This window comes from Poromitra crassiceps, assembly GCF_964638095.1.
Source record: "Poromitra crassiceps genome assembly, chromosome: 5".
In the NCBI taxonomy this organism is placed as follows: domain Eukaryota; kingdom Metazoa; phylum Chordata; class Actinopteri; order Beryciformes; family Melamphaidae; genus Poromitra; species Poromitra crassiceps.
The window spans coordinates 59,497,826-59,513,698 of record NC_139642.1 but is presented as its reverse complement, the minus strand read 5'-3'; the positions used below and the strand labels follow the sequence as shown (position 1 = coordinate 59,513,698).

The window sequence follows — 15,873 nt, the reverse complement described above, 5'->3', positions numbered from 1 at the left end:
AGCAGTCTTAGCTAATGTAGCTAACAGCTAGCTAGTTAACATGCCAGCTCATCCTCAGTCAGAATCTAATTTGTCATTCCATATGACGATAGCCTTCCATTGAGTCATAAGTAGGGGTGTCACAATATATCGTCCCATGAAATTTCGCGATAGTAAAACGTCACGATATGTATCGTTGAGATGAAATCTCATGTCGTGAAAAAAAAAAAAAAAAAAAATCAAAAATAGACAAAGAAACGTCTTTGTTTGTTGAAGTTCAATGTGTGGAAAGTAGATCAGTTGAACAAGTCTTTGAAGAGACACATGAGAAGTTATACAGGAGAGAAACCATTCAATTGAGTTTCTGGCAAAACTGTTTACTTGACAGGAAAAACTGAAGATGCATAAAAAATAGACTAAGAAAAGTCTTGTTGTTTGAGTTTGAAGAAAAACTGAAGATGCATAATGAGAATTTATACTGCTGAGAAACCTTTTAGTTCAAAGTAAATCTAAGTGACGGTGTAACTCATTCTATTTCAAGATAAGCCTTATCTCCAATCTCATGTTTTTTCTAGTTGTTATTGTAATAACAATTTCCCACAACAGCATATTTTGTATTTGTGCATTTCAAATAAAATACTACTTTTCCAGTCATATATTGTCATTATTCAAGTTTAAAAAAATATTGTTAAAATCGTATCGTATCGTATCGTTATCGTGAACCCAGTATCGTGATACGTATCGTATCGTGAACTGAGTGTATCGTGACACCCCTAGTCATAAGTCATCGTTCCACTTTTAGCAACTAACTTACGTTTTTGTAGCCTGGTAAACCATCGAGATCGCGTGAACTCACATTTTGTCTCATTCCACGGATCTGTCTGGCCTCCGGGGGCGAGGCCTCCGCAACCGCTCGCAGTCAGGTGAAAAGAAACAGCTGGCAACTGCACATGTATCGGAGGAAGCATGTGCTAGTCTACAACTCTACCCAGATCGGCAGAGGGGGTGGAGCAATGACAGCAGGAGGAATTGGCTATGATACAATTGGAAAGAACTCAGTGATGTAAACAAGCCTTGTTTGTTGTTTGATCTCTAGCTGTGTGTTTGTGTGGCGTCTGGACTCCCAGATGACCAACACCATGAGAAAGAGGCTGGTCAGCAGGAGGCCAGTGGCTGCAACACAGATCACCAGCAAACCTCACAGCATCAGGTACACTGTGACATCACAGCATCAGGTACACTGTGACATCACAGCATCAGGTACACTGACATCACAGCATCAGGTACACTGTGACATCACAGCATCAGGTACACTGGGACATCACAGCATCAGGTACACTGTGACATCACAGCATCAGGTACACTGTGACATCACAGCATCAGGTACACTGTGACATCACAGCATCAGGTACACTGGGACATCACAGCATCAGGTACACTGTGACATCACAGCATGTACACTATATTCACCTTATTCTTTGCCCACACATGGACGCTTCCGCATTACGTCATTTCGTAATAGTATTTCCGTTTTAGACTTGCCAAAAAACCCGCAGGCAAGATGGCCGCCCACACTCCCCTCCTAAACTGGCAGAATTACTCCCCCATAAACTAACATATCTTGGCCAATAAGTATGTAACATACAAAATAAAACAACCCGTAATATCTTAATTTTATGTAGAATGCAGAGGACATGTAACTGTTTAGTTAAACTTGCATGCCAGGAATATTGTGCTCTAAAGATGACGTTAGTGGAGTGGAGACTGTTTCGTCCTGAAACCCACATAGGTTGCGTAACCTATGTGCGATTCGAAATAACGCATCCGAGATAGAAACGTTATGAATATAGCCACGTTATAAACAACAAACTAACGCTGGTGATCCGTATGGAAACAGTGTTACTCGAAATGGTTAAAAGTTATATCAATTTGGTCATTCAGTGGCATTTTACTGCCATATAACATAACTAACTAGCAGCTAATATTAGCCACAGTAGGTAACTAGCGCTGAACCGGAAGAACAAAGACATTTGCGTTGAACGCGGAAGAGAGAAAAAGTGGGCGTGGTGAATAACTTCACAGCATCGGGTACACTGAGATACACAATACTTATACTTACACAATACTTTGTTTGAGCAGATATTTAAATCTTTTCATTCCACATACACAAACAACTTTCATCCACAGTTATTCTCATGCACAAAAAGCACAGGGGTGCTTTTCCCCCTAAGTGCATTCCCCAAGTTTGAAGTCGATCCCACAAACGGTTCTCGAGATCTGCGAACAACAGACATACAGACAGTCCTGAAATTATTGTAATAATATAGAGCAGTGCCCGTTCCCCAGTTCAAAGTTGATTGGACGGACAGTCCTGGAGATACATACAGTAAGCCGTGATCTTATTGGTCGAATTGCACAAAATTCAACACTGCAATTTCTCGGGTTCCCAGCAGCACGTTTTGAGCATGTCTGGTGACATCACTGTCGCTGCAGCTGCCTGTCAACTTGTGCAAACTAAATTAGTGACAGCCTAGGTTACAGCAGTGCTAATATGAAGCTATCAGGCCTTAGGGGTTAATTACCATTTTTATTATCTATTACAAAATAGCGACGGTGGCCGTTATACACACGGCTGTAGTAATTAACGTTAGTTATAACTTTCCCAGCTCCTCACAGCAACCCTCATGTTACCACAGGTGACAGTGAACAGATGTGTGGAGTAACTTACTTGCTTCTGCAGGTTCTCTGCATCCTAATCTTAGAAACGTTAACACATCAAAATAACAGCTTCCTAGTATCGCTAACACAACGTTAGTGTGAAGTTGCAACACTGCTGGCTTAAATACAATGGCCCGTACCGCTTCCAGGGGAGAACTCAAATACAAAGTAACATTTTGTTGTAGTCATAAATTAAAATAAAATAAAAGGGGAGTTTCCTAACGTTCATTGGAGTGATGTTCAGCCAAGACAATACTTGTATAAGCCCTAAAGAAGGAGTTTGTAGTCAGATGACTGCAACGGAGGCAGCCATTAGACGTTGATTGACCAGAGCTGTGGCTGAGGGAGCGCTCGTTTCGTTGTCCACCTGGGCGGGGCAGAATCTAACAGAAATGTATTAATATTGAACGTATATCGCAGCCAAATTGCAAAACAGTGCACTGAACTCTCCGTCCGGGTCCCATTGGCGCATTCCGCAAGGTTGAAGCCGATCCGACCAACGGTTCTCGAGATATGCGAAGGACAGAGAGGCGCGCTGCTCCAATTATAGTGTAGATAGATTAGTGAAAGGTGCAGACTGAGCAGCGTCTTCTCTGTTTGCAGGAGGGAGACCTTCATCACTGGTCCTTCTACCCAGCTTCCTCAGATGGAGGAAGAGGAGGAGGAAGAGTTTGACGCCCATACTCCTGCCAGGCTGGACTCCACTCATGGTGAGGATGAAGATGATGCACCACAGCCACCAGCTCCACATGACATGTAGATAGAGAAAGAGCAGGAAGTGAATGTAGCGCTTTTTTTCCTCTCAAACGCTAAGAATAGCTCTGACCATACATATAGTAGCTCACAGCAGCTCCTCTGCTCCTCAAGGTTTCAAAATGGGAGTCCACAAAGAAAGTACCAACAGGTGACATCACGGTGGCTATGTCAATCAACCAATCAATCAGATTGATTGATTGGTTGATTGATTGATTAGCCTGATCTCAGACTGAATTTTCAACACGTTACACTTATTTTCAACTTCTAGTCTGAGATTGCCCCTCGGTTTAACCAATTTCTATGAGAATTTCCGCAGGGGAATTCCATTTTCCCTAACCAATCACTAGAGACAAACGTATCGGCCTGAATCTAACATTAGTTACTCCAGTTGGGAGAACGTCAATTTTTTTCCCCTCCTTTGAATCAATGCCTTCCAATCAGTGTGCTGTTTGGATTTCAAAGTAATTGGTACTTTTAACTTTCAATTTAAAACAGCCTTGATAGCAGGCGGCGGCTGTCGCCATTATTATTAACATTACTCCTCGGCGCACTTGACAATGTAAACTTTTGAAGTCTTTTACTGTCTCAAAGAGGGTTCAAATGATACTGCAGAACATAAACGGGCATGAATAAAGCAGTGTCTCTGAATCCAGAAAATGCTCCAATAATAAACTAAGAGTCAATCCAGGAATATACAAACTAGCCAGTAGACATCCAGGTTTCCAAAATAGGGGGAAGATCAGGTTAGGTGTTTTAGTTTTGATCTTACTCGCAAAAGAGGTTTCAACCTCAATGTGACTTCCTGGTTAAATAAAGGTTAAATAAAAAGTATTCAAAGTCGAAATGTTTACAGTATGCAAAGGAAAGGCATGCGCGCTCAGTGCTTTCCAGCTCATTCTCAACTCACGATGTCCTCAAGACAGGCGGATGAAAGCAGGCTCAGGCAGACGGGGCAGAGCGGCTCCGTGATGAAAGCAGGCTCAGGCAGACAGGGCAGAGCGGCTCCGTGGCATATGACAATTTCAGCAGTGTTCAAGTTTCGGCACCGGCAGTCTGTGAAGAGAGCTAGCTGTTAAATAGGGCCGATTGCAGGGGAGATAATTGCGAAAGCCAATAGATACCACCTGTTCTTCATCATCAATCACTCGCCGGCGGTAAACCAACCGTGCGCCTAGACCGCCGCCTTCCTTCAGCACCTTGGACAGCGCTCGATGGAGACGGAGCCTCCATGCCACTGGAAGCAACTGAGCGCTTTGTTGTTTCTGCTGCAGACCTCCTTCCAGACCCTCATCTCCTCGAGACCAATGGAAAACTCCCCATGTGGCTCCGCAAACTGGTGAGACCCCCCATCACATACATACACACACGCGCTCTCTCACACGCACACATACACACACACACACACACACACACACACACACACACACACACACACACACACACACCTCAACCAGTAGGCTACAGTATATAATGTGTAATAGTCAATTAGGGCTGCAACTAAGGATTATTTTCATTATCGATTGTGTTGATTACATTTTCACTATTCGATTGGTCATTTGGTCTATAAAATGTGATTTTGATCAGTTTTTCCTCAAAGCCCAAGATGACGTCCTCAAATGTCTTCTTTTGTCCTGATCAACAGTCCACAACCCAAAGACAATCACTTTACTTTCATAGAAGACTAAAGAAAACAGAAAATATTCACCTTTAACAAGCTGGGACCAGAGAATTTCAGTATTTTCCCCCCTTAACACATTGAGTGCCAGCGACGCCATATGGCGTCAAGAGAAATTTACCGTAGGCTGCCAGCGACGCCAAATGGCGTCAATAACTCCAAATTCATATTTTGACGGGGGAATGTCGATCTAAGCCTCTTACATCGCCTCTTACAATATGGGAGCTATTGAATGTGTCTAACCTATTTTACAGAACCCTTAGGTGGCGACAGTGCCCTCCCGATTAGACAAAGGCCAGGAGAAAAGACAGAAGAACTCATGAGGAAACGGAAATCGCCATTGATATGCTTGAAGCATAACGTCGTTAGCTGTGCCTGTGAACAGCAGTCATCTGCTGCCACAATTGAGCCCCATCCGTGTCCGCTGCGATAGTCCATCCATATGATTTAGTTGCCGACACGGCGACACCAGCGTCTTTATGAAAAGTGACATTATTCTCAGCTGGGAGCCGAGGACACGCTGTAAAAAAGCGGGGGGTGCAGGCAGCGGACTTTTCAGTGCAGATCAAACAGAGCAAACCGCAGCAGAGCAGAGACACTCGACTCCTCCCACCACGGAGGAGGAGGAGGAGGGGGGTGGGGCACGCAGGGCACTAACAGCATACAACCATTGACAGTACACACACACGCAGGCAGCAGCAGGCTCGATGTTTGTTCAACTCAAAGCAGAATTCATTCTGTCGCCTTTCTAACATAAAGATGTGATTATCTCAGAAACTAATTTCAGCATGCTCTTTTCGGTCGAAAACACTCTTTTTCAGAGGGGTGTATTTCCAAAATGGAACGGTTTATAAACACAGTTTTTTTTTTAAATGAAACAGAAGGGTTCAAAGTTTCATTGAGGCTATTGGTTGTCCATATAAGAGGAACACAAAAAATGATATGGCTATATTAAAATGCATTGCGGCCTATGTGGCACAGTACAGCACCTTTTGCCCAAGGGCCGTGGCACTCAAAGTGTTAAAATGGGTCTAAATTATTAATCGATTATACCGTTAAAAAAAAAAAAAAAGTTGGCGATACATTTTCTGTCAATCAGCACCCGTGTGTGTGTGTGTGTGTGTGTCTGTTTGTATATTGTGTGTGTGTGTGCGTATGCGTATGTATGGTGTGTGTGTATGTATGTACTGTATGTATGTTGTGTGTGTGTGTGTGTGTGTGTGCGCGCGCGTGTATGCGTATGTATGGTGTGTGTCTGTCTGTAATGTATGTATGTATGTATATTGTGTGTGTGTGTGTGTGTGTGTGTGTGTATGTATGTATGTTGTGTGTGTGTGTGTGTGTGTGTGTGTGTGTGTGTGTGTGTGTGTGTGTGTGTATGTATGTATGTATGTATGTATGTATGGTGTGTGTCTGTATGTTGTGTGTGTGTGTGTGTGTGTGTGTGTGTATGTATGTACTGTATGTGTGTTGTGCATGTTGTGTGTTCAGCAGGGTAAGCCTGCTGAGGAGGAGCCCCGCCCCCCGCGCAGCCGCTGGGGGGAGCAAGCCGACCTCACTATCTGCTCCCACTTCTCCCCCTCCCCCACCAAGGTAAGGAATAGGGATGGGAGGAGGGGGGGGGGGCAGTATCCTGGGTAAACCCAGCCTTCAACGTGACGTCACAGGCTATGCCTGTAGCGTAGGTTCTTCGTGAGGTAGCACATAGAGGTCACGTGGAGGCTGGGTTTACCCAGGCTAGGCAGACAGCACTTCTTGGTGGAACGTGACAGCCTGATTCTCAATGAACTGGTAGCGTACCGGTACTTGGATGACGACGATGATGATGATGATGATGATGATGATGATGATGAAGGACATTTGTTTTTGTTTGTTCCAATCCATACTCTACAATACTAGGCATGTTTAAAACTGCCTGTACCTACCTTCTTGTGTGTACTAAGTAAATGTGATACTTTTCCAATCTTTGCTGAGCAAGAATTCTGTGCAAAAATAATTAAACGCCGGTCCCCCCAATAGACACAGGGCCCTTATAGACGGCAGCGGGCTTAGCTAACGTAGCTAGCTAACACGGCGCAGTAATACTGCGACGCTGTCACAGATGTGTGTTTATAGAGTGCAATGGCTTCGAACGCGGCTCAGCCAATCACAGTCAAGGACCGGAACTATGCGTTTTTTATAACGTGCTCTTTAAAACCCTGTGTGGTTCCATCCCTCCCTACACCCAGGAGGAGGAGCAGCTCGAGGAGGAAGAGGAAGATCTGCATTTCCACCCTCAGAGCCTGGACAGCCTGCTGGGAGACGAGGATGACGACGAGCTGGAGGAAGACCAGGAGAAGGTAACTAAAGCCTCTCCAGTGTACTTGGACATCTCCAAGCTGCCAACGGCGGTTGTTGGATAAGCTTTGGTTCATCTGCCACGGGCTAAACACAGACGAACAAGGATTGAACATGTGGGATCTGACCAAAACATCCCCAAACATGGACAGACAGCCATGGCACACCAAACAAAACATCTGTGTTTGTCTGCATTTGTTATAGAATGATTGAGTGGTGGTGTGTGCCATGGGCTTTAAAGGGATAGTTCACATTTCTTAAAGTCTAGTCCTATTTCGCTACTTACCAATGATGGTGTTGATTGGTAGAATTCTTTCTCATCACTGCACAACCCATGCTGTTCCTCATAGTAGCTCTGAAAAGTTGGGCACAAAAACGAATGCAAGGTCAATGGTGTCACGCTCCTGTATGTACAAGCTGACCGAGCCGAGACTCACTAAAATGTCATCCACACATCCACACAAAGTAAATTTCAGTGAGCTTTAGTCAGCTTGTACATAGAGGACCCCATTCACCATGCATTCGTTTTTGCCCAAATGTTCATAGCTACTATGAGGAACAGCATGTTGTGCTGAAAAAGAACTCTACCAATCAACATCATCATTGGTAAGTAGCAAATAGGGCTCCACTTAAGAAAAATGTGAACTATCCCTTTAAGATATTTCATTTGTCATGACTTGGCGATGATTAGCCACACTGTGCGCCACATATTTTGTGACAAAAAATAACTTAATTTTGTGCTCAAGTTCGAAAACTTAAGTTAATTGCTAAAATGGGACAATTACGTATGCCTATTAATTAGAGGAGCTATAGTCATAGCCTACATTGTCGATTAATCAGTTAATATATGTTTGATCGATCACATTCTTAATGGCGATCGATCGTTAACATCCCTAATATGAAGGTGCTGCAGGCTCCAGAGGAAGAGACTCTCGGCACCATCCCGTACCCCGCCAACAGCACCGCCCTGTACCCCGCCAACAGCACCACCCTGTACCCCGCCAACAGCACCACCCTGTACCCCGCCAACAGCACCGCCCTGTACCCCGCCAACAGCACCGCGGCCGAGGGGTGAGTGCAGTGTGTGTGTTCACACACCGATGGCGGTTGGATCTCTCCAAATCTTGTGGGAAACAAACACAGTTATTGCATGTCTATGTTTTGCAATATCTATTAAATTGAGCATTGGGCCTTTGTATTATTTCAATTGACACACTCTCATGGATACATTTGAGGTTTGTTCATTAATTTGGGAACAAACGCCGCAAACATCTTGTGTGTGTGTGTGTATGTGTGTGTGTGTGTGCAGGGACTTTGATGTGCAGGCCCTGGACAACCAGCCCGCGGCTCCTCCCCTGCTGGATCAGGGGGCGGGGCTTAGCCCTGACTCCGCCTGCTTTGAGATATCTCCGGGCAGCCAGGAGCCTACTCCAGACGGTGAGACACACCAGGGTTGGGCGGTAATACGGTAGCCCGGGGTGAACGGTGTCCTTTTTATTACTGTCACAAAATAAATTTTGCTGCACAATGTGCGCAATGTATATAGTAAACACCTTAAAGCTGCAATATGTACGATTTTTAAGTCCGAATTTAAGTTTAAAACATTCAAAAATGAAGCAAAAAAGAAACAACGGTTTAGACCTTGTGTCAAAGACGTCTATGTATGTAGTACTATGTTGCAGAGATATCTACTGAAATTAGCATTAGCACCAATTAGCCTTGGTCCGTACTTTACTGCAATACCGCTTCTACCTCAAGAGGTGGTAGTGAGTCACTGTAGCTTCAAGTCTGCCATTAGTTTAGGAAGAAGTAGAGCTGGAGGAAGGCTCTCGAGGCAGATGTTTTGCTGCCATGGAATAAGCTACCAAATCTATCAAATGGACCCTACATGACTTAGAAAGCTTGAATAATCCACGAACTAACAAACTAGTCAAATCTGTTTTTATTTAACTATACGTCCCGGAACGTGGGGCTAATGGCGCTAGCCTTCTCCATCCACATACACAGGTAGCATTAGTATTTGAGCTAATCGCTTCCTCTCTTCTCTCCCCTCTCCTCTGTCCTCCTCTATCCTCTCCCCCTCTCGGGTCCTCTATCCTCTCCTCCCCTCTCTCCTCCTCTCTCCCCTCTCTCTCCTCATCTCCTCTCTCCTCATCCTGTCTCCTCTCTCCTCTCCGCTCCTCACTCCTCTCTCCTCTCTGCTCCTCTCCCCTCTCCCCTCTCCCTCCTCATCTCCTCTCTCCTCATCTTGTCTCCTCTCTCCTCTCGTCTCCTCTCCTCAGATACAGACTCCAGCTCTGTGGGCAGCTCGGGGATGGAAGAGGAGGAGGAAGGGGACTCTCTGAAGAATCACTTTGAGACTCTGGCTGATAGCCTGGCTGCTGGTAGGACCAAGGGTGGTTGGGGGGAAGAGAAAGGGAGGGAGAGAGGGGAAGGGAGGGACAGACCGAAGGAGAGAGAGCAAGGTATCTGCGGGCTCTTGAAAAGTATTAAAACTTGGTAAATAAATTTATGGAAAATTAAAGCTGCATTCAGAGATGTTTTTGTGTTAAAATAAGTGTTAAATGTCTCTATATTCTGACAGCAATCACTGAAATAGAGTGTTTGGTCAGTAACTTGGAACCTCCAACCCCCCGCTGTCCTCTATCTCTCTCCTGTAGTCCTGCATGCAGGGCGGACGTATCTCCACAACCGTAACTTGTAGAGACTCATTGGATTCGGGGTGAAAAAATACATATAGTCCTTTAAAGGCATCACAATCTGACCTTCCGTCTCCCAGAAAATGTCAACATTTCTCAGATTGGAAATTTGGCGTCGACCTCCCGCTTCCCACCTCCCACTATCCAGTCAGAGAAATGTTGATGTTATGATGAAATGTTATGTGACTGATCCTTTAGATTCTTAAGGATCAGTCACATATTGGTGATTGTGTTTAAATGTGAATGTGCTGTCCCGTCTGTACTGTGTTTACATGGCCTGAAGGTTAACTCAGTCGAGGAAACGTATTGTATATCATGCACCCAAATGGACTAAAACGTGCACATGGTAGAGTCAATTGTGTAAATTGTGTAAATTGTAAATTGTGTAGAATAACTTATTTCTCTCTCAGTGGCCTCTGGGTTCTGTAGAAGCAGACATGATCAAGCAGTCTGTGTGTTGAGCAGAGACCCGAAGCGCCTCCTTCAAAATGTCTGCTTCAGAAAAACAATGGTTTGAAATGTCTGCTTCAGAAAAACACAACAGTTCAGATAAATGACTGTGAAGGCTGTGTTTCAGTATTGTGTGTACTCTCCGTTTACCTTTTCAGAGACGTTTGAGACAGACCTGAGCACCCTGCAACCTCTGGAGGACAGACACTTCCTGAACCCACGACTCAGCATCTCCACACGCTTCCTGTCTCGCTTCCACGACCGCATCCGCCCTGTGGAGAGAGACAGACACAGGTAGAGAGAGAGAGACAGACACAGGTAGAGAGAGAGAGACAGACACAGGTAGAGAGAGAGAGACAGACACAGGTAGAGAGAGAGAGACAGACACAGGTAGAGAGAGAGAGACAGACACAGGTAGAGAGAGAGAGACAGACACAGGTAGAGAGAGAGAGACAGACACAGGTAGAGAGAGAGAGACAGACACAGGTAGAGAGAGAGAGACAGACACAGGTAGAGAGAGAGAGACAGACACAGGTAGAGAGAGAGAGAGAGACAGACACAGGTAGAGAGAGAGAGACAGACACAGGTAGAGAGAGAGAGAGAGACAGACACAGGTAGAGAGAGAGAGACAGACACAGGTAGAGAGAGAGAGACAGACACAGGTAGAGAGAGAGAGACAGACACAGGTAGAGAGAGAGAGACAGACACAGGTAGAGAGAGAGAGACAGACACAGGTAGAGAGAGAGACAGACACAGGTAGAGAGAGAGACAGACACAGGTAGAGAGAGAGACAGACACAGGTAGAGAGAGAGACAGATACAGGTAGAGAGAGAGAGACAGACACAGGTAGAGAGAGAGAGAGACAGACACAGGTAGAGAGAGAGACACAGATACAGGTAGAGAGAGAGAGAGACAGACACAGGTAGAGAGAGAGAGACAGACACAGGTAGAGAGAGAGACACAGATACAGGTAGAGAGAGAGAGAGACAGACACAGGTAGAGAGAGAGACAGACACAGGTAGAGAGAGAGACAGATACAGGTAGAGAGAGAGAGACAGACACAGGTAGAGAGAGAGAGACAGACACAGGTAGAGAGAGAGAGACAGACACAGGTAGAGAGAGAGAGACAGACACAGGTAGAGAGAGAGAGACAGACACAGGTAGAGAGAGAGAGACAGACACAGGTAGAGAGAGAGACAGACACAGGTAGAGAGAGAGACAGACACAGGTAGAGAGAGAGACAGATACAGGTAGAGAGAGAGAGACAGACACAGGTAGAGAGAGAGAGAGACAGACGCAGGTAGAGAGAGAGACACAGATGCAGGTAGAGAGAGAGAGAGACAGACACAGGTAGAGAGAGAGAGACAGACACAGGTAGAGAGAGAGACACAGATACAGGTAGAGAGAGAGAGAGACAGACACAGGTAGAGAGAGAGACAGACACAGGTAGAGAGAGAGACAGACACAGGTAGAGAGAGAGAGAGACAGACACAGGTAGAGAGAGAGACACAGGTAGAGAGAGAGACAGACACAGGTAGAGAGAGAGAGACAGACACAGGTAGAGAGAGAGAGACAGACACAGGTAGAGAGAGAGACAGACACAGGTAGAGAGAGAGAGAGACAGACACAGGTAGAGAGAGAGACAGACACAGGTAGAGAGAGAGAGAGACAGACACAGGTAGAGAGAGAGACACAGGTAGAGAGAGAGACAGACACAGGTAGAGAGAGAGAGACAGACACAGGTAGAGAGAGAGAGAGACAGATACAGGTAGAGAGAGAGACAGGTAGAGCAAGAGAGAGATACAGGTTAGGCTTGGGCTGGTTTAGGGTAATATTGAAAATAGGGACTACAGATGTAAATTAGCTTGAAGCTATAATCTGGTGCAAGGCATCTCTTTGTTCTTTACTGAGAATGATTAATGTACATGCACACTGTCCCTGACAAATAAACCCAATAAAATGAAAAATGGAAAAAATGCCATATTGAATTTGTGTTAGATGGCAGGCTAGTGGACCCACACGCAGACACTGACAGGCTGGAGGCTGAAGCAATCAAACAGAGTTATTTAGGATCAGGACAAACAGGATAATAATAATAATAATAATAATAATAATAATAATAATAATAATAATAATAATAATAATAATAATAATAAATATGTTTGGCCAGTGGATTTCTTAATCCACCGGCCACTTGGCCGGTAAGTAAAAAGGTTAATTTTGGACCCTGAGTAGAAAGTGCTAGTGGTAGTGGTAAATGCTGCACTTGATGTTGGCTGATCTCTATTGTCGCATTATGTTAATTTTCTATCTTATCTTATATAAATGTTTTATTTATTTTTATCTTAATGTTTTTTGTTTTATTTCATTTTTATTTTTTATTATATGCTTCCTTTATAAATTTGTTTAATTTCTTGAATTATTGTTGTATTGTTTATTTAGGTGAGATACCTTTATAACCCTCCCAGGGTTTTTATCTCACCTGCACAATCGGTTTCATTTGTTGCCTTGTTTTTTGTTGTTTTATTGGGCAAATAAATCAAAATCAAAGTAGTGACGTGCCCTCCTGCTAGTTAGCTTAGCACAATGTCTGCAAAACTGGCGAGCCTACCCCCGTTAAGTCACCGAATACACACATTCCTACAGCGCCAGAACGCTCTTATGTACTCTTAGGTCCATGTTGTGTAATAATGAAATAATAATGTGAAATTAAAGTAGTTCACATAATAATGTGAACTACTTTCCTGACAAAATCAGAAGTTCCGGCTAAGTATTTGCTTCGAAAATTGTGTGTGTGTGTGTGTGTGTGTGTGTGTGTGTGTGTGTATCTGACTGGTTCCTTCCTGTTGTTTTTTAGGGTGTGGCCGAGCCAAGCTCTGCCTCCTGCCTTCCTCCCTCCCCGGATCTCAGAGGAGAGCGTCAACACATCGGTACACAAACACACAAACACACACAAACCCCTCACCTTCAGACACAACACATCGGTACACAAACACACACAAACCCCTCACCTTCACACACAACACTGGGATGGACTGCAAAGTTCTAGGGCTGCATGTATCGAATATTTTCATTATCGATTCATCCTATTGATTGCTTTTTTAGATTAATCCTTTAGTCCAGTGATTCCCAAAGTGTGGGCTGCGCCCCACTGGTGGGCCGTGGAGGTAATGCAGGTGGGCCGCCAGGAGCTCTTTTTTTTTAGGCGGACATTTTTGGACAAATACAAACTACCAAATGGACTGTATTTGACTAAAAAACTTGAATAATACACTAACAAACTAGATTAGAGCACCCAAATCAGTGTTTTTATTTCACTATACATCCTGGAACTTGACGCTAATGGCCTTACCATACTCCACCCACATACATGAAATGGTTAGCATTTGAGCTAACACATTGTAACAGCAACATTACTAATGTGATTTGGGTGATGTACCCCAGCCTGTGAGCTTCCAAACCATGTCAGGCTAATTTGAATTGAATCTAGCTAAAGGCAAAGAAAATTGCAGTGCATTGTTTGGAGAGTGGTAGGAAGTGAAATGTTTGTGCATTTTCTTTTCAAAATCACCCGCCAAATCCCACTTTAACCCCTGTGCAATATTTCTGATGAGTAGCCTAAGGGCCTGTGTCCACCTAGCGTCTTTTTCCGACGTTAAACGCTGGGAGTGCGCTGGGGAATGCTGATCCCAGCGCACAATATACAAGGAAGCAGTCTGCAAGTAACGTTAGTTCAGCTTGATAGCTGACAGCTAGCATGCTAACAACACAGGTAGGCTACGCTATTAAAAGCAGTAAGCACAACACTCACCAGAAATATTAAGTGTCTAGCCGATCTGCTCCCACAATTGAGCCGTTCTGTCTCTGTTGCGATAGTTTTTCCATATGATTAGTTACCAGAAAAGGAGCAGCCGACACCAGCGTCTTTCTGAAAGTTAAAATATTTTCAGCTGGAAGCGCTGGGAGCGCTGGGAGCCGGGCGCACAAAAACGCCGAAAAAAGACGCTGGGCGCTGTGCACTTTCTCTAGACGTCCGTGTGCGCTCGCATACGCTCTCCCCCCATTGGAAACAACTGAAAAAAGACGCTGGACCTGAGGAAAAGACGCTAGGTGGACACAGGCCCTAAGGGGGAGAAAATGTTGGCAATCTGACTTTTGGGTATTTTGCAGAATTTCTTTGTATGTGGATGGATTATTAATTTGCCGTATGCCCAAGTTCACATGCTCTGTTAATGGAATAAAAATATATAGGGAAATACATCATCTTAGTTGTGTGTGCAGAGTTGTGATTAAAGGGTTTGGTGGGCTCCGGAAGATTTTCAGATTTCAAAGTGGGCCCCGGTATTCTTAAGTTTGGGAACCCCTGGTTTAGTCTATAAAATTTAAGAACTAATTAATGTTCATCTTAGTTCTCAGTCTGAGACGGACGCAGGGTTGCCACGAGTCTGGAATATGCTTGAATTTAAAACAGGAAAAAACCAAGGCCTTGAACCTGCTTGGATTTATAAGGAGCAATTAAAATAGCTTAAAATGCAGATTTCAAGATTGCTTTGAGTTTATGTGAAGTGCTATGATTCATTCCGATGTGTAAGCATGAGTGGAAACACATTTTCATTAGAGGACTTATTAGCAGAATGGTATGTGAACATCTCTGAATTATTGGCATGTGCGCACACACACACAGACAGACGGACAGACAGACAGACACAGACAGACAGACGCATGCTCCAACAGGTATCAGAATTAGAGAGAAGCTAAGATTTTGAGCTGTTTCTCTGCTCAGGTGCAGAGTGAGCCGGGCGTGCCTGCAGAGGGTCAGCAAGGTGAGTCACTGTCTGATGATGTCATGATGATTAGTTTGTTTGTTTCTGTCTAGTTTTTATTTCAGTTCCTGACTATTTTTACCGGCTGGTTTTCATCACACACACACACACACACACACCCTCTTCCTTGTTGCCTCCATCCAGACCCAAATGCACACCCAAATCTCGGGTGACATGACAGTTGAGCAATTGCAAATGCATTCAACACACACACACACACACACACAACTGTGTTGACTTCCATCACAAATTGTGACTAAGATAAGATCGCAGTTGCTCGAGTGACATCACAGTTGGGCGAATAAGTGTAGAGTCGAGCAATTGTGTGACATCACTTCCAGTTGAGTGACATCACTCCCCAGTGACATCACTCGCACGAGATGGATTCGCCCAGGTCAACTGCTGACCTGAAGGTGACTACATCAGGCAGTTGTGA

At 44.5% G+C, this 15,873-nt stretch overlaps 1 protein-coding gene across 3 annotated transcripts in view; it reads left to right on the top strand.

Annotated features, from left to right (window-relative positions):
• The window catches only part of wdr62 (WD repeat domain 62), a 50,302-nt gene that overhangs the window by 25,779 nt on the left and 8,650 nt on the right, over positions 1–15,873 (top strand). The window contains exons 19-29 of one of the 3 annotated variants that reach the window (XM_083636375.1): positions 1,076–1,189; positions 3,301–3,407; positions 4,725–4,789; positions 6,623–6,721; positions 7,357–7,467; positions 8,370–8,536; positions 8,775–8,902; positions 9,748–9,849; positions 10,773–10,908; positions 13,472–13,544; positions 15,398–15,437. In XM_083636375.1, coding sequence (XP_083492501.1) covers positions 1,076–1,189; positions 3,301–3,407; positions 4,725–4,789; positions 6,623–6,721; positions 7,357–7,467; positions 8,370–8,536; positions 8,775–8,902; positions 9,748–9,849; positions 10,773–10,908; positions 13,472–13,544; positions 15,398–15,437 — 1,142 coding nt within the window. Of the gene's footprint in view, positions 1–1,075; positions 1,190–3,300; positions 3,408–4,724; positions 4,790–6,619; positions 6,722–7,356; positions 7,468–8,369; positions 8,537–8,774; positions 8,903–9,747; positions 9,850–10,772; positions 10,909–13,471; positions 13,545–15,397; positions 15,438–15,873 lie in introns of all 3 variants that reach the window. The other 2 variants (XM_083636376.1, XM_083636374.1) reach the window with 2 other exon arrangements.